This window comes from Oryzias latipes, chromosome 19 (genome assembly GCF_053564925.1).
Source record: "Oryzias latipes strain Hd-rR chromosome 19, Olatipes_Hd-rR_3.1".
Taxonomy (NCBI): Eukaryota; Metazoa; Chordata; class Actinopteri; order Beloniformes; family Adrianichthyidae; genus Oryzias; species Oryzias latipes.
In genome coordinates, this window is record NC_136255.1 from 2,993,603 (window position 1) to 3,012,475 (window position 18,873).

Here is an 18,873-nt window from a genome sequence, read left to right on the forward strand (position 1 = left end):
TTCTTCCACCAACAGTAGTCAAATTTCCACCGACACCCTGTAGGTTAACAGCATCGGTGGCGGTCGTTGTTAACCCGGGCCTCGACCGATCCGGTATGTCTAAAGTGTTGTGGATGATTCGCATGGTTATTTTGGCAATTTTTTACGCCGGATGCCCTTCCTGACGCAACCCTCTCTATTTATCCGGGCTTGGGACCGGCACAGAAGTTACTGGCTTGCAACCCCTGTGGCTAGATTCAATATAACAAGCTATGTACCTAATAACCAAAGCACCAAATCATGTTAAAACAACAAACCTTTCTTTTTCAGCAGCTTTTGTTGGCTTTGCTCTGGATGTCTATATTTGTTGGAACCTTTAGTTGTTGGTGTTTCTTTTCTGTTATTAAGGCAAATCAAGAGAGCAAAGATTGCACCAATGTTCATTTTGATCAGAAAGACTTGACGGCTTAACCTCCTCAGTGCTGGGATTACACCGAAAACCCTTCAACGTAACCTGTTGCTCACTTTTTAGAGTATTTTCTGGCTGTCATGACTTCTTTTTAAGGAGACATTTTTACATTTACTTCTGAAATTATACAACTAAATGAACAGAAAAAGAAAGAGTTCAGCCCCTCCTCCTTCAACATAAGGAAATATGAGCACTGTTGCTACAACATGGCTCAAACCCGGATGTGGAGGTTGTCCTTGGGATTTTCACTCCTATGCTTCACCGTAGCGTCTGTGCATTAGCTGCTGTTTGCTCAGCCTCGCTCAGAGATCTGCTGCACACACGAGTGACAGACATGAAGCCTTTGAGTCATCACAGATGACGCTCTGAAGTGAAGAAGCTGTTCCAACCTTAACAGTACACTATAATGTGGCACTCATCAAATCAGAGGTCCGTCCACCGTGGAAGGACTTTCAGCTCCTTAAAGATGGGGTCAATGACTGACATCAACTGATCATGATGAAGTTTCAGCCTAGCTCGAGTGGGTCCTCAGGTGGGTGCAGTCATGTGACCATTTCTGCTTTTGTCCACGCGTCTGAACCACCAGACTTCCATGGCAACATCAACCTCTGAAGGCTTTTTTCCCCCCTCCTCTGGACTTTAATCAGGAATCAAATGTCCTATTTCCCAGATGTTCCTTTTCCAGATAAATTATATATAAAAAAGAAAAGTCTTTAAAGTAGCAAACATTGGCCGACTGTGGTCATATAAACCCTAAACATGGTTTACTATAAATGCTGCTCTCATAGTACGGTAACCATGTTTTTATTTTCTGAGCAGAGAACAGAGAAACTTTAAGCACAAATGTCCCCCTGAGACCTTCTGCTGTCAACTGTTGGGAACAAAATAAAAATGGAAACTTCTGAAAAAGAGACAAACTTAAAAAAGGGGAGTTGGAAACAATGCTGTCTCCTTCTGAGTAATGCTACAGTTATACATTACAGCAAAAAAGAATTTATTACTTCAATACATTACCAGTGCAGAGAGTTGCTCCTCGCACAGATGCATTGTAATCTTAATATCTATTTCATTATTTAATAAAAAAAGGATTCTAAATCTGTAGGATTCTGTCACTTAAATCCAGAAAAACAGACGACGTCTGTGTTGTCAGATAAAAATCACATTTTCTAAAAGTGATTTGTGACACAGTGACGATTTATATTGAATACTTTGAGCATTGCATTTACCTGCCTGCAAATAAAGCACATGACTTTATCCAGCCCATGAGGTTCGACAAAGGAAGCATTTGTCCACTTAGCTTTTAAGCACCTTTTCTTCTCGCCAACACAACATTTTCCTCAAAGGTACCTGCATGGCTCTCTTTTACTGAAGGCCACAAAAAATATTCCCGCGGGCCGCCATTGGCCCCCTGGCCACACTTTGAGAACCCCTGATTTCGAGTAAGAAGCATGTTTTCGGACAGTGGGAGGAAGACATGCAAACTTCACACAGAAAGGTCCCCCGTTGGTGTTCTGGTTAAGGTCCCCCATTGGTGTTCTGGTTAAGGTCCCCCATTGGTGTTCTGGTTAAGGTCCCCCATTGGTGTTCTGGTTGAGGTCCCCCATTGGTGTTCTGGTTAAGGTCCCCCATTGGTGTTCTGGTTGAGGTCCCCCGTTGGAGTTCTGGTTGAGGTACCCCATTGGTGTTCTAGTTCAGGTCCCCCGTTGGAGTTCTGGTTGAGGTTCCCCATTGATGTTCTGGTTCAGGCCCCCCATTGGTGTTCTGCTTCAGGTCCCCCATTGGTGTTCTGGTTGAGGTCCCCCGTTGGAGTTTTGGTTCAGGCCCCCCATTGGTGTTCTGGTTCAGGTCCCCCATTGGTGTTCTGGTTGAGGTCCCCCGTTGGAGTTCTGGTTGAGGTTCCCCATTGATGTTCTGGTTGAGGTTCCCCATTGATGTTCTGGTTCAGGCCCCCCATTGGTGTTCTGGTTCAGGCCCCCCATCGATGTTCTGGTTCAGGTCCCCCATTGGTGTTCTGGTTGAGGTCCCCCGTTGGAGTTCTGGTTGAGGTACCCCATTGGTGTTCTAGTTCAGGTCCCCCGTTGGAGTTCTGGTTGAGGTCCCCCAATGGTGTTCTGGTTGAGGTCCCCCATCCGTGTTCTGGTTCAGGTCCCCCATTGGTGTTCTGGTTCAGGCCCCCCATTGGTGTTTTGGTTCAGGCCCCCCATTGGTGTTCTGGTTCAGGTCTCCCATTGGTGTTCTGGTTCAGGTCCCCCAATGGTGTTCTGGTTGAGGTCCCCCGTTGGAGTTCTGGTTGAGGTTCCCCATTGATGTTCTGGTTGAGGTTCCCCATTGATGTTCTGGTTCAGGCCCCCCATTGGTGTTCTGGTTCAGGCCCCCCATCGATGTTCTGGTTCAGGTCCCCCATTGGTGTTCTGGTTGAGGTCCCCCGTTGGAGTTCTGGTTGAGGTACCCCATTGGTGTTCTGGTTGAGGTCCCCCAATGGTGTTCTGGTTGAGGTCCCCCGTTGGAGTTCTGGTTCAGGCCCCCCATTGGTGTTCTGGTTCAGGCTCCCCATTGGTGTTCTGGTTCAGGCCCCCCATTGGTGTTCTGGTTCAGGTCCCCCATTGGTGTTCTGGTTCAGGTCCCCCGTTGGAGTTCTGGTTGAGGTTCCCCATTGATGTTCTGGTTCAGGCCCCCCATTGGTGTTCTGCTTCAGGTCCCCCATTGCTGTTCTGGTTGAGGTCCCCCGTTGGAGTTCTGGTTCAGGCCCCCCATTGGTGTTCTGGTTCAGGCCCCCCATTGGTGTTCTGGTTCAGGTCCCCCATTGGAGTTCTGGTTGAGGTCCCCCGTTGGAGTTCTGGTTGAGGTTCCCTATTGATGTTCTGGTTCAGGCCCCCCATTGGTGTTCTGGTTCAGGCCCCCCATCGGTGTTCTGGTTCAGGTCCCCCATTGGTGTTCTGGTTGAGGTCCCCTGTTGGAGTTCTGGTTGAGGTCCCTTAGCTGGGACTCGAACCAGGGGCGAAAGTGGTGACCACTGCACCACCATGCTTTAAAAAAAACTATTTCTGGTTTTTATCTGGCAAAAGAAACTATGTTTTTGTATTTTTTATGTAGGACTTCATTATTTCCATAAAAATGTTCCAACTCTGTTGAGTTAAAGTCTCTAACTTTGTAAAAACAAAGTTGTTGGCAGGATGGAGCTTTGACATATGCATCAATACTGAATTGTTTTAAAGTAGAAATCAAAGTTGGGATTGAAAATCAGTACATCTGTGTGGCAGTGATACGCAGTCCTGCACCTCCAGATGATTCATGGATCTTCAGCTGATCAGGTGATGTTTTAATTGTGAGAAACATGCGTTGAGTTTGAACTCCATCCAGTAAACGCCGATGTCAGCAGAGTGGCTGTCAGACACTGATGACTGATGGCTGCTTAGATGAAGACAGCTGTACATATGTCGTAGATCATCACTGATGGATCACTTTGAGCTCACTGCTGATGAAGTTTGTCTACATTTACGACATATTTTGACCATCTGACAACATTTACAGCAAACAAAGCCCCTTGGTTCTGGGTTTCTGCAGTCTGTGCCCAGTCTGCTAATCAAATCAGGATTTGCTGTTGTTGCTGTGAAAGAAATGATGCATGGTCCAAATGAGATGAGTGTATTTACAAGGTATCACTGGACATGTGAGAAATTTACAGAAAAGAGGATTATTTAGTGTTTTAGCAAAAATCAAACCCAACTCCAAAATAGTCAAAGGAATCAAGAAACTGGAATCAGGATTGTTCTTCCCCAACACTGTACAATAATTCACAGTGTAATAGATGGCGTTTGCACATTTTTGCACATTGTTACCTGTTTGTAAATAGTCTTTAAATTATACCACATTATTTGTTTACATTTATGCTACATTTTTGTATTATTGTTTTTATATTATTCTATTTTCTCTGATGTTTACTTGCCACGGTAACACACACATTTCCCACATGTGGGATCAATAAAGTACTTCTGATTCTGGTTCTGACACTGATATGGGGATGGGTCAAAAATATACTGTATCTGTGACGGTTTCAGTTTCTTTCCTTTTGTGTTTTGTTCTTTGTTGGTTTTGTGTTACTTCCTGTTTTATTTTGTAGGGTTTCCTGTTTTGTTGTAGTTTTGAGTTTTACTTTGGTTCCCCATCCTTCCTGATTGTGATCACCTGTGACTCGTTTGTCTGTATGTATTTAAGTCTTGTCATTCCCTTCCTCCTGTGCTGGTCAATAGTTTATATTTCGGCTCTTCCCCTGTTTCGAGTGTTTTATACTGTTTCGAGTTTTCTAGCGTGCTTGTGCAGTGGTTTTTGGTTTGTAGCCTTTTGTTAATATTAAAGCCCCTATCCACTTTGACCTCATGCTTCATCCTCTCTGCGCCTGGGTACTCCCCCAACCACCCGCCGTAACAGTATCATATAATATATACAGTATATTTTAATGTAGCAGTGCTTAATACCACTGAAGAATAATGGAGGGTCTAAAAGAGCCGGCACCACGTCTGTATTATACTGTACAACGCGTCTCTGTAGACCAGGGGTGTCAAACTAATTTTCCCTGAGGGACACATCAGCATCGTGGCTGTCCTCAAAGGGCCAGATATAACTTATACATGTAACTAAATGTAATGAAAAATAAATGTAACTACTCCTTAATGTTAAATCACTCATGTATTAATTTACTATAACTTTTTAAAGTGACAATTACAGTTGAATAGAAAACATATGTTTGCTTGTTACTTTAGCAAAAATCCTGTTAAATTTGATTCTGTCAGGTTTGGTTATATGGACAGTGTTTATGTCCTAATGTATAGTTGCTCAACCAAGATTTCAAGTCCAATTCCCCCTGGATGTAAATAAATACACACCAATTTTTTTTTTTTATTCTAAGAAAGTAAAAACTTTTATGCTCTCGCTGGCCAAGAATGATATGGCGGGCCACAGCGGGCCTACAGTTTGACACATGTGCTGTAGATAAACCCACAGGTAGCTAATCAGAACCCGAATCAGGTGTTTTGATCAATGTCTAAACTCCAGTTTCTGTCTCAAAGTCACTGGTGGGTCTGATCAAGCCATCGTGTCAGGACACCTAAGGGTGGGTTTGAGGAGCCGCCCGGCCCCGGGTCGTTAGTCACACCAAATATTTGATTCATTCCTGTGAAGCTATTACAATCAATTAAAAGCCCATGTCTATGGCAGTGAAGGACGAAAATATGAATCTGGATTTCAGGATCATTTCAAAATCATATTGTGCCCCGGCCTTAAGGCAGAGAAAAATATTTTTTTGTTTTGAAGCTTCAACATGATACAGTTTCCATTTAAAGGTAAATGACGGCTCTGTGGTGTAGTGGGTTATGAGTAGTCTCCGGTTTAAATCCCTTTCTGATGGAGTTTGTATGCTTACTTTGGTTTACTCCACAGTCCAAAACCGTGCCGCATAGGTTCACTGATGATTCTAAATAGTCCCTTCATGCGGTTGTGGGTCCCTCTGAGGGACCGGCGAGCCGTCCAGGGTGAACCCTTGCCCAACAGTAGCTGGGTAGGCTCCAGCCACCCCGTGGTTCTGAACGGGAAAAAGCCGCTCTAGAAAATGGATGGATGGAGATGGAAACTCACCTTTTGCAGTGTGAAATGTTTACATGTCTGGGAACTCAGTGACGAGGCATTTTTCTGCGTTCGCTCGGCTCTCTCTTTTGTTTTGTGGTAATCTGACAAAGTCTAACTCAGTGCTGTTTCTCTTTCTTCTCCCCCCTTCCTCTCTGTCTCCTTTCTTTTCGTCTCCTTCCCTCCCTTAGCAACAGCCACACTACTGGAGCTTCAAGGTCAGTGCCAGCATTGTGTTTGTGTTTAGCATAAATTGCCGCCTCTGTATGGATTTGGCTCTAACAGGATCGAGCCTTTGTGACTTTGCATGCTCTTTTACCTCTCCTGTGTTTCATGTTGCTAAAACGTGGAAGATCCACTCGCTGAGACTTTTCTGCACCAGAAAGTCAAGAAAACAGAGAGCGATCAGAGCGAGGATGAAGGAAATCTTTCAGGGCTGCTCTTTAACTTTCAGAGAAACATTTGCATTTAAATAAAGATGCTTCTGACCATCTTATGCTCCAGGTAAGTTACTGCAGGAGATCAGAGGAAGATGATTCTCGTTCCTGTTGTAATGTTTAAGGTGTTTGTGGTTTAGAGTCAAAAGGGTGATGTACTTTGAGTGTCCAGCTCCAGAAGAGCAGCTGTGGATCGGGCCGACATGGGCTGGAACATATCAAGGACTTAACAGTAGAGAGGGCTGGTGACTTTAGACCTTCAGAGCCAGACTTTAATGAAAAACCCTTAAATGATCGGAGAGTTCAGTGGAAATGCTGCTAAGAATGTTTTTTTCATGCAAAGAGTGAACTTTTTGGAGCATGTTTAGCAGAGCAGCTAATTCATTTTGTCATGTGCCAGTTTGTTGAGTTTGGCTCTATTAACATGGAATGAACTGTGTGAATTTTTAATCATCAATACATCTTAATTTCAACCATGTTAGACAAAATGAAAAACAAACAAAAAAAGGTTTTCCAATCATCTTGGAGAGAAAAGACCTGAACTTCAAGGTTCTGAAAAATGTCTGCAACTGTTGAATCCCTGCTGTTCTGCACATCTCCACCTTTGAATTAAAGCCTCACCCATCATGTGATCATGATGTCATCAGAATCTGGTCATTCCTCTCTCCCTCATACTCAATTGTCAAACGGTTGGTACCACCGTTAAATAAAAAGGACGCTAACCATACGTCACTGCCAAAGTCCCTGATTGGTCAAAACTCAACCTTCACTTTCAACACACGTTTCAATGTTTTGTACTTGAATGCGAGTTTTGAACGCAGAAGCCCGAAACGCACATTTACATAAACTTTTTATTGAGACTGGTCGCTTGAACACTTGAACCCGCGTTGCAGAGGATGATGTGAACGTAGCTTAAGTTGTTGCTGATGCAGCATTAAGCTGGAAGATAATTACATTTACTATTGGTTGTTCAAAAGTCTCTCTAAATTTTGATCAGAAACAAAAAATTGTAAAAACACTTATGGTTGCTGACAGTCTCACTTTAAGAAACTTCTTGTTTGAATTTCTCTTTTTGACCAGGGGTGTCAAACTCATTTTTACAGAGGGCCACGTCATCACAGTGTCTGTCCTCAAAGGGCCAGATATAACTTATACATGTAACTAAATGTAATGAAAAATAAATGTAACTACTCCTTAAGGTTAAACAACTCATTATTTATTTACTATAACTTTTTAAAGCGACAATTACAGTTGCATAGAAAACATGTGTTTGCTTTGAAATTTGATTCCGTCAGGTTAGGTTATGTGGACAGTGTTTAAGCCCTAATGTATAGTTGCTCAATCCAAGATTTCAAGTCCAATTCCCCCTGGATGTAAATAAATACACACCAATTGTTCTCTGGGGATATCCGTTACAGGATTGAGTTCTTACGTCCTGCAGTTCAGACTCCGTTTGTTCTGTTGATACAGGCAGCCGCTCCAGAACTGTGTTTCCTGCAGCCGTGGCTTTGTAAGACGAGCAGTTGTCTCGTTGGAAAACGGAATTTTTACTTTTCAAAAGATATATTTTGAACCGTCGAGTGCTGATAAGATCCTTTACCCTGACAGAGACTGGCTTCAGTGACTCAGAGGATTATCACAGAGCCGGCCTCGTAGCCAAAGTGCTCAGGTCCAGGAAAACTGTAACTATGAGTGATGGGAATAGATTAGGTGGATGTGGAATATAGGAGCAACGTGAGCAATCCATTCAAAACAATATTTAGCTTTGTCATTTGGATGTGAATGAGATCTTTTGACCTGAACTCTGCTGCTGTAGCAAGAAAACGTGATGAACTTTTGGTAAGTTTGATCATCTTTGGGAACGTTAACAGCTGATACAGACGTGTCTGTATAAAAATCACGTTTGTTCCCTTTGGATGAGGGAGACCTGGGTCAGGGTTACCTGTTCCTCAGCTCCCACTCACGATGCTCATGGGTCACTGCAGGAAAAAGCTGTTTTTCAGTCTCAGTCTTTTCCAAATTCTGCGGCTGGCATATGGGGGATGTCTTCCTCGACGCGTTTACACTCACATAACATGGAGCTGTCTCACACTGTTGACATGCTGTCCATCACTTGCTTGATCCACAGCTGCCATAGTTCAGGGGAAATCCAAACGGGGGCTAGCGGTGGCGGTCTGCTATCTGCGCTGGACATACCGCTTCCACCGTTTATTGTCTTCACATGCATTGTTGATGATGTAAGTCACAAGGATTTGAACAACCTGTTAAATTATAGCTTTGGAATGAAATGATTAAGGCTCAGCAGCTGTAAATCCTCATGGATGTGTTGAGTAGGACTTCCTGATTCCTTCCTGACTCTGGTTCTGTTAAAGGCTCTTCCTATTCTCCATTTCTAAAGCAGTTCTCTTCTTACTTTCTGTTTGATTGTAGAACCTGAATTCTCCCAAACCAACACAACTTATTTGTTGCAGAAGTTTATAACAGTTTCTGTGTTGACGTTGAATTGACAAAGTTAATAAGAGTATCGTGTTTAATTTATCTACATGCGACAATTCCCATTTTAAAATGGAAGTCAGCTTTTCTATGCACAGTCTTTAACGCTTCTTTCTAAAAGCACAAATGAAATGAAATATTTAGCTCTGCGTGATCTTATGCAGCCGGATTAATTCGAGAAATTGAGATTAATCACAGTTTGTCTTGTGTGGGAAGGTGAATGCTGGAAAAGATTTCAAGCTTTTAGTTTTCACTGCCACATATTTCAAGTCCAACAGTTTCATTGTCTTTCTGTGGAGTTTTGGCCCAAAAATCTGTCTTTGTGTTAGCAGGAACTTTGCTAATTTGCACATTTTTAAATGTTTTTTTTAAGAGCTTGTTACACACAAAGTTGAGCTAATCCGAACTCCTTACATCGCAGCTGCAATTGCACTTTGGCTGTGATTGTCGGCAGATCAGACCTGGCCCGTCCCAAGTGTGGTCACTGTCATCACTGGGATGGAAGCCATGAGTCGGTGGGAATTTATGTTAAACATGGTCTGGACTGCAATTTCCACAGTAGATTCAGTGGAAGACTTGAGATGGAATGAGTTGATATGAAACCAAAGGATGCACGCTGCTACAAACGCAGAGTCCATCTATGAACCTCTCGTGCTTTGAAAGCCTCCGCTGGTTGAGTCATTTGCTGTGGCTGAAATGAAGAGCATAAAGGGTTGCTCTGATTTAAAACGTGTGCAGTTCGGCCTCCTGGCATTCTAATGAACTGAACATCGTGTTGCCTTGCAGCTGATTTGCTCGACATGTTTCTGTTCTGTGCAAGTCTTAGGCTGACTTCCACTGGTCGGTCTGCAGTGCGTCTCTGTTGCATTGACACAGAACGTTCATTGATCAATCAGAATGTTTACATCACATCCGTCATGTCTGTGGTCCACGGCCGTCCCTCCGCAACCGAGGCTTCATCCAGGAGTTCTTCTTCCAGTCCGTTGGCGCCTCTGTTACGCTGCAAAAAGCCAGGGAACTGGAAAAAGGGCTGGGTTTCAAAATAAAATGTTGTACTTTCAAACTAAAACTTTTGAAGACTAAATTTTATATTTGTGGTGACGCGCTCACGCGATAATGCACGTTAACGCCACAGAAAACACCACTGTGGAGGTTTAAAACTTCGTTTATGACACACAGCATGTATTTTACAAGGATTCAGTTAGGGAGGAGAGGGCATGGGGTTTCATCATTTATGTGCTGGGGGAGCGGGACGAAGGACAAGACAAACAGCTTCTTTGTTTTTTTTTATTTTTTATTAATTCTCGTAGAGTCGTTATTATCTGTCCAGGACTCTTTGATCCAGACACCTTTAGGTTACAGCTTTTAATCTCTTTCTTTAACTTTCTTGAGTAACTTAACACATTTGTGAGCTGCTATCATAAAAAACACCATCAGCATTGTGGAAATGACATCTCTGATAGTGCCATCATCACAGCAGGCTTTTCCTTTCAGATATGGAGCATGAGGATACGGAAATGCTTTCCCTTATCATGAAACTCTCCTGATCTGTTCATCTGTGTACCTGTCAGAGTCTACGCAGCAGAAATAACAGCCTGGTCTTTAATCCCGACCATCAGATCGGGTACCTGCCCACCTGCTGACGCAGCGAATAAAACTAAACCGAAGGATTTTCTGTAACAGAGCCATAAAAAAGCTGCTGCTTTAGGATGAAATGGGATGTAAAATGTTTGCTATAGTCTACATTAAAATGTCAAAGGAAAAGGGCAAGAGGATAAATCCAAAGGCAACAACGGAGGGAACTGTCTGTTGGTCATTTTATTTCCTCTTCTTGAGAAAAAATGTTTCAGCTCAGCAAAAAGCCTGAAAAATGTTTGTCTGATTTGAAGATTTAGAACCTCACAAATTGATTTATTCATTCATCTTTTATACTGTTTTGTTCCATTTCGGGGTCACGGGGGCTGCTGGAGCCTATCCACTCGTGGGCGGGGACATCCTGGACAGGTCGCCAGTCTGTCACAGACAAATTGCTTTATGTTTGACAAATTTTACAGAACAATAAGTTGAGTTTGTTTCATTCAAGTTGACATCTCAATAACCATGGGAAAAACATCAGTGGGGGTTTGTAGTCAAGTTGTAGTTTTCTGTCAAACCTGAAGCCTGTCAGGTTTTTTTTTTAATAAAACAAATCTTTATTCTTACAGAGAAATTCACTGGTTTAGCGGTCTCTTATATACATAAAACAAAAAGAAGGGAATACAGAAAAAGGTGTAAAAGAAAGTTGACATGTTTCCATAGTTACAATAACTACAGCCAACAATTTGACCATTTAAAATATATTTTGGGGATGTGGGTTTTTTGTTAAACACAGATAAATTCAAACTAACTGTATTAGTAGTTTACAATGTCTTGATGCAGCAGAAATTAAAAGATCAAAGAGTCAGAGGTCAATGTTATGAAGTAGGAAGGCATTTTTTCTTAAATAACATTTCATAAAAGAGATCCATCCATCCATCCGTCCGTCCGTCCGTCCGTCCGTCCGTCCGTCCGATGCAGCATTAAGCTGGAAAATAATTACATTTACTATTGGTTGTTCAAAAGTCTCTCTAAATTTTGATCAGAAACAAAAAATTGTAAAAACACTTATGGTTGCTGACAGTCTCACTTTAAGAAACTTCTTGTTTGATTTTCTCTTTTTGACCAGGGGTGTCAAACTCATTTTTACAGAGGGCCACGTCATCACAGTGTCTGTCCTCAAAGGGCCAGATATAACTTATACATGTAACTAAATGTAATGAAAAATAAATGTAACTACTCCTTAAGGTTAAACAACTCATTATTTATTTACTATAACTTTTTAAAGCGACAATTACAGTTGCATAGAAAACATGTGTTTGCTTTGAAATTTGATTCCGTCAGGTTAGGTTATGTGGACAGTGTTTAAGCCCTAATGTATAGTTGCTCAATCCAAGATTTCAAGTCCAATTCCCCCTGGATGTAAATAAATACACACCAATTGTTCTCTGGGGATATCCGTTACAGGATTGAGTTCTTACGTCCTGCAGTTCAGACTCCGTTTGTTCTGTTGATACAGGCAGCCGCTCCAGAACTGTGTTTCCTGCAGCCGTGGCTTTGTAAGACGAGCAGTTGTCTCGTTGGAAAACGGAATTTTTACTTTTCAAAAGATATATTTTGAACCGTCGAGTGCTGATAAGATCCTTTACCCTGACAGAGACTGGCTTCAGTGACTCAGAGGATTATCACAGAGCCGGCCTCGTAGCCAAAGTGCTCAGGTCCAGGAAAACTGTAACTATGAGTGATGGGAATAGATTAGGTGGATGTGGAATATAGGAGCAACGTGAGCAATCCATTCAAAACAATATTTAGCTTTGTCATTTGGATGTGAATGAGATCTTTTGACCTGAACTCTGCTGCTGTAGCAAGAAAACGTGATGAACTTTTGGTAAGTTTGATCATCTTTGGGAACGTTAACAGCTGATACAGACGTGTCTGTATAAAAATCACGTTTGTTCCCTTTGGATGAGGGAGACCTGGGTCAGGGTTACCTGTTCCTCAGCTCCCACTCACGATGCTCATGGGTCACTGCAGGAAAAAGCTGTTTTTCAGTCTCAGTCTTTTCCAAATTCTGCGGCTGGCATATGGGGGATGTCTTCCTCGACGCGTTTACACTCACATAACATGGAGCTGTCTCACACTGTTGACATGCTGTCCATCACTTGCTTGATCCACAGCTGCCATAGTTCAGGGGAAATCCAAACGGGGGCTAGCGGTGGCGGTCTGCTATCTGCGCTGGACATACCGCTTCCACCGTTTATTGTCTTCACATGCATTGTTGATGATGTAAGTCACAAGGATTTGAACAACATGTTAAATTATAGCTTTGGAATGAAATGATTAAGGCTCAGCAGCTGTAAATCCTCATGGATGTGTTGAGTAGGACTTCCTGATTCCTTCCTGACTCTGGTTCTGTTAAAGGCTCTTCCTATTCTCCATTTCTAAAGCAGTTCTCTTCTTACTTTCTGTTTGATTGTAGAACCTGAATTCTCCCAAACCAACACAACTTATTTGTTGCAGAAGTTTATAACAGTTTCTGTGTTGACGTTGAATTGACAAAGTTAATAAGAGTATCGTGTTTAATTTATCTACATGCGACAATTCCCATTTTAAAATGGAAGTCAGCTTTTCTATGCACAGTCTTTAACGCTTCTTTCTAAAAGCACAAATGAAATGAAATATTTAGCTCTGCGTGATCTTATGCAGCCGGATTAATTCGAGAAATTGAGATTAATCACAGTTTGTCTTGTGTGGGAAGGTGAATGCTGGAAAAGATTTCAAGCTTTTAGTTTTCACTGCCACATATTTCAAGTCCAACAGTTTCATTGTCTTTCTGTGGAGTTTTGGCCCAAAAATCTGTCTTTGTGTTAGCAGGAACTTTGCTAATTTGCACATTTTTAAATGTTTTTTTTAAGAGCTTGTTACACACAAAGTTGAGCTAATCCGAACTCCTTACATCGCAGCTGCAATTGCACTTTGGCTGTGATTGTCGGCAGATCAGACCTGGCCCGTCCCAAGTGTGGTCACTGTCATCACTGGGATGGAAGCCATGAGTCGGTGGGAATTTATGTTAAACATGGTCTGGACTGCAATTTCCACAGTAGATTCAGTGGAAGACTTGAGATGGAATGAGTTGATATGAAACCAAAGGATGCACGCTGCTACAAACGCAGAGTCCATCTATGAACCTCTCGTGCTTTGAAAGCCTCCGCTGGTTGAGTCATTTGCTGTGGCTGAAATGAAGAGCATAAAGGGTTGCTCTGATTTAAAACGTGTGCAGTTCGGCCTCCTGGCATTCTAATGAACTGAACATCGTGTTGCCTTGCAGCTGATTTGCTCGACATGTTTCTGTTCTGTGCAAGTCTTAGGCTGACTTCCACTGGTCGGTCTGCAGTGCGTCTCTGTTGCATTGACACAGAACGTTCATTGATCAATCAGAATGTTTACATCACATCCGTCATGTCTGTGGTCCACGGCCGTCCCTCCGCAACCGAGGCTTCATCCAGGAGTTCTTCTTCCAGTCCGTTGGCGCCTCTGTTACGCTGCAAAAAGCCAGGGAACTGGAAAAAGGGCTGGGTTTCAAAATAAAATGTTGTACTTTCAAACTAAAACTTTTGAAGACTAAATTTTATATTTGTGGTGACGCGCTCACGCGATAATGCACGTTAACGCCACAGAAAACACCACTGTGGAGGTTTAAAACTTCGTTTATGACACACAGCATGTATTTTACAAGGATTCAGTTAGGGAGGAGAGGGCATGGGGTTTCATCATTTATGTGCTGGGGGAGCGGGACGAAGGACAAGACAAACAGCTTCTTTGTTTTTTTTTATTTTTTATTAATTCTCGTAGAGTCGTTATTATCTGTCCAGGACTCTTTGATCCAGACACCTTTAGGTTACAGCTTTTAATCTCTTTCTTTAACTTTCTTGAGTAACTTAACACATTTGTGAGCTGCTATCATAAAAAACACCATCAGCATTGTGGAAATGACATCTCTGATAGTGCCATCATCACAGCAGGCTTTTCCTTTCAGATATGGAGCATGAGGATACGGAAATGCTTTCCCTTATCATGAAACTCTCCTGATCTGTTCATCTGTGTACCTGTCAGAGTCTACGCAGCAGAAATAACAGCCTGGTCTTTAATCCCGACCATCAGATCGGGTACCTGCCCACCTGCTGACGCAGCGAATAAAACTAAACCGAAGGATTTTCTGTAACAGAGCCATAAAAAAGCTGCTGCTTTAGGATGAAATGGGATGTAAAATGTTTGCTATAGTCTACATTAAAATGTCAAAGGAAAAGGGCAAGAGGATAAATCCAAAGGCAACAACGGAGGGAACTGTCTGTTGGTCATTTTATTTCCTCTTCTTGAGAAAAAATGTTTCAGCTCAGCAAAAAGCCTGAAAAATGTTTGTCTGATTTGAAGATTTAGAACCTCACAAATTGATTTATTCATTCATCTTTTATACTGTTTTGTTCCATTTCGGGGTCACGGGGGCTGCTGGAGCCTATCCACTCGTGGGCGGGGACATCCTGGACAGGTCGCCAGTCTGTCACAGACAAATTGCTTTATGTTTGACAAATTTTACAGAACAATAAGTTGAGTTTGTTTCATTCAAGTTGACATCTCAATAACCATGGGAAAAACATCAGTGGGGGTTTGTAGTCAAGTTGTAGTTTTCTGTCAAACCTGAAGCCTGTCAGGTTTTTTTTTTAATAAAACAAATCTTTATTCTTACAGAGAAATTCACTGGTTTAGCGGTCTCTTATATACATAAAACAAAAAGAAGGGAATACAGAAAAAGGTGTAAAAGAAAGTTGACATGTTTCCATAGTTACAATAACTACAGCCAACAATTTGACCATTTAAAATATATTTTGGGGATGTGGGTTTTTTGTTAAACACAGATAAATTCAAACTAACTGTATTAGTAGTTTACAATGTCTTGATGCAGCAGAAATTAAAAGATCAAAGAGTCAGAGGTCAATGTTATGAAGTAGGAAGGCATTTTTTCTTAAATAACATTTCATAAAAGAGATCCATCCATCCATCCGTCCGTCCGTCCGTCCGTCCGTCCGTCCGTCCATCCGTCCGTCCGTCCATCCATTTATCAGTCCGTCCGTCCATTTATCAGTCCGTCCGTCCATCCATCCATCCGTCCGTCCGTCCATCCGTCCGTCCGTCCGTCCGTCCGTCCGTCCGTCCGTCCATTTATCAGTCCGTCCGACAATCCATCCATCCATCCGTCCGTCCGTCCGTCCGTCCATCCGTCCATCCATTTATCAGTCCGTCCATCCATCCATCCGTCCGTCCGTCCATCCGTCCGTCCGTCCATCCATCCGTCCGTCCGTCCGTCCGTCCGTCCGTCCGTCCATCCCTCCGTCCATCCATTTATCAGTCCGTCCATCCGTCCCTCCATACATCCATCCATCCATCCATCTATGACCGAGGCGTTCCCAGGCCAGCCGAGAGACATAGTGTCTCCAGCGTGTCCCCAGTGGGACATGCCTGGGACACCTCCCCAGGGAGGTGTCTAGGAGGCATCTGGACCACATGCCTGAGCTAACTTAACTGGCTCCTCTCAATGTGTAGAAGCAGCAGCTCTTCTTTGAGCTCTCTCCGGTTGACTGAGCTCCTCCCCTTATCTCCAAGGGAGCGCCCAGCTGCCCTAGGAAGCTCATTTCAGCTGGTTGAAATCGGACACTTTCCTTTTCCGTCCTGAACTCTCACTAAGACTCCCAGGACCCCATTTTCACAGACTGGGAGTGTTGAGCTGGTCCACTCTTCCAACCAGAACCATATCGTTCTTAAATTTGAGCTTCAACTTTCTGCCAAACTCTCCTCTCCAGGAATCTGGAATTGCTTTTCCCAAGGAGCATGAGGAGTCTGGTTCTCCAGTCATTAGCACACCCTTCAGATATCCCTTATATAAAGGGGACCCAACACCCCCCTTTGGGCTGATATAGCGGTATTGTCCCTGACTGCCATTTAATGTCACTTATCTCTCAGATAGTTACATGAATGTCTTTGTTTTTCTGGTCTGAGCTGGAATCTGGATTTAAACTGGACGGCTGGATAGCTCTGATATCGCTGCCTTTTCTGTTGCAACACTAATGTTAGGTTGGGGGTGTGAGGGGCTGTAAGCTAGTGGTAGAGCATGCAAACAAAGGGATGGTGGGAAATGAGGGTGGGCTTACTCTATGCCATCCACTGCTCCGCAGTGTAAATATGCACTAAAAAGTGCTATTTTTTACAGGGAATAACACATTTCTTGATCTATTTACCTGAATAAGATAGACATGTCACTCTAAGCAGAACAGCAGACATACTTAGGACCTTATACGATACTGTAACTGTATTTATTGCCATTCTACAGTCATATTACAAAAAAAATAAGGCATCTAATTAAAAAATTCCAAATCTGGTCACTTTAACTTCATAAATTATCTTCATCAGAGACGACAAAGAGTTGTTTGTTTAATAAACAAACACAAAATACAGCTTGGTGAGCAGTTAAAACAAAGCTGCCAGGATAAATGATAGTCTGTAAGGTTTTTCATGGTAAATTACACGTTTTTTCAATCAACCCATTGTGAACAGAAACACAATGAACAAAACAGACGACATAATACTTGGTCAGCAACAGTAAAAGCATTTATCTAATTCATTATACTCTATGCATGTGTGCACTATGCCACCGTGTGACTAACAGCCTCCTCATGCTCCCTTTTTCAGATATCTCCTCTCTCCCCGACTGTTCAGTCTTGAATAAACCCAGTTTTTTTCCTCAAAAATATCTTCCTCTTTGTCGCTGGGTTGTGGATTGGTTATCCCTCCTCTTCCTCTCAGGGAGCCGGGGAAGAGGAGTCTTCCTCTGATGCAATAGAAGCCCCTGCAGCAGTGCACTGCTGGGCTCATATGTGCGAGGGTGTTTGGATGTAACAGTCCCCCATGTTTTTCATTTGGATGCGTCTCTGGCTTAGTTTCCCGCTTTCTAAACGCCCTCGAGCAGCGGTGGTGTTCTCGCTGCAGAAACGCACACATAAGCAAACAATGATACGGTAATAGGGCGCGCACACACGCTAATCCACGCATGGGCCTGCAGTGGAGAATGTGATGGGATTATGCAAATGCAGTGCGCTCGTTTTAAGACTCCGTCTCACATGTTCTCCTCCATCCTCTAGCAAACGGCGGCCCGTCAGCTCGTCCACAGGGGTGAAGCGATTGGAACAGCAGCCTGCAGCCGTGCTGACAGTGTCAAAGACATTATGGAGCAGAAAACGGCATAATTCTTCCCCTAACACTCCCAGCTTCAATATTAGAGCTCCATTTTAAATCTCCTGTCTTTTTTTTTCATTGAGTGGCCACTGTAATCACAGCCTATTGTCTTTAGTGTTTAATTTAGAGCAATGCAGCAGACTGTAGGCTTAGATAGAGGAAAACAATCAATTGAAACTGCCTCCAGCATTCCACTCATTCATTAGCTGCTTTATTTACAGGGAAATCATAATGGAGCTTCCTTTTTGCAGGATTTTTCTTTTTCTGATTGCCGGAATAACTGTAATGATGCAGCACAGGGATAGTTTTGCTAAAAACGAAGTTCGCTCACTTCTCTTGTCCCAAATATGAGCAAAGCATCAATATAGGGGTTTGAAAGGGGAGGACTCATCTCCCTGTGGCAATGATTTCTGTTCTCTCTGTAAAATGATTGGGAATGTAGCTGCTCACGTGTTTGCTTGGTTGGATGAAAGCAGCTAAAGATGCTTTACCTGAACAATTCCAATCTGAGTACCGGCTGTTTCGTTTTCCATGGTAACGACTCGGTGACATCTGAGAGCAGCGGTTGCCTGGAGACGCCTCATCAGCTTTGGTGATCAAGCTCTGACAGAAAAATATCACACATCATGATTCATAGGTTTGGTGTTTTGTTGGCTTTCTCTCCTGTTTCACAAACATTTAGGAACACCTTTTATCTTTGACTTGGGCTTCTTTGAATTCTGCTGCATGAGTTAGGGCAGAAGAGATCGGTTTGTGTTGAATTCTCTGCATGATGTTTGTCATAAGTGCGTTTAACTACCATCATCCTTACAAATACTTCATGGTACACCTACCACACAAACAGCAATGGTACGTTCCATTTCCCTTAAGATGTGGCCGCTCTTCTCTATGACCCTCCACCAACCAGACAACCCAAAACCCTGCAGTCATGTGCGGGTCAACCGACCCTAACGGGTGTGACTGGAGCTTGAAATATCACTACTGTTGACCCAAAAGAGTACTACATAGCCTGACGTA

At 42.9% G+C, this 18,873-nt stretch overlaps 1 protein-coding gene across 20 annotated transcripts in view; it reads left to right on the forward strand.

Annotated features, from left to right (window-relative positions):
* Nucleotides 1-18,873, forward strand: part of srcin1b (SRC kinase signaling inhibitor 1b) — a 120,067-nt gene that overhangs the window by 48,883 nt on the left and 52,311 nt on the right. For 16 of the 20 annotated variants that reach the window (XM_078937596.1, XM_078937605.1, XM_078937594.1 and 13 more), the window contains one exon: nt 6,259-6,285. The exons of 2 other annotated variants lie outside the window; for them this stretch is intronic. In XM_078937596.1, coding sequence (XP_078793722.1) covers nt 6,259-6,285 — 27 coding nt within the window. Of the gene's footprint in view, nt 1-6,258; nt 6,286-6,420; nt 6,572-18,873 lie in introns of all 20 variants that reach the window. 2 more of the 20 variants (XM_078937612.1, XM_078937611.1) reach the window with 1 other exon arrangement.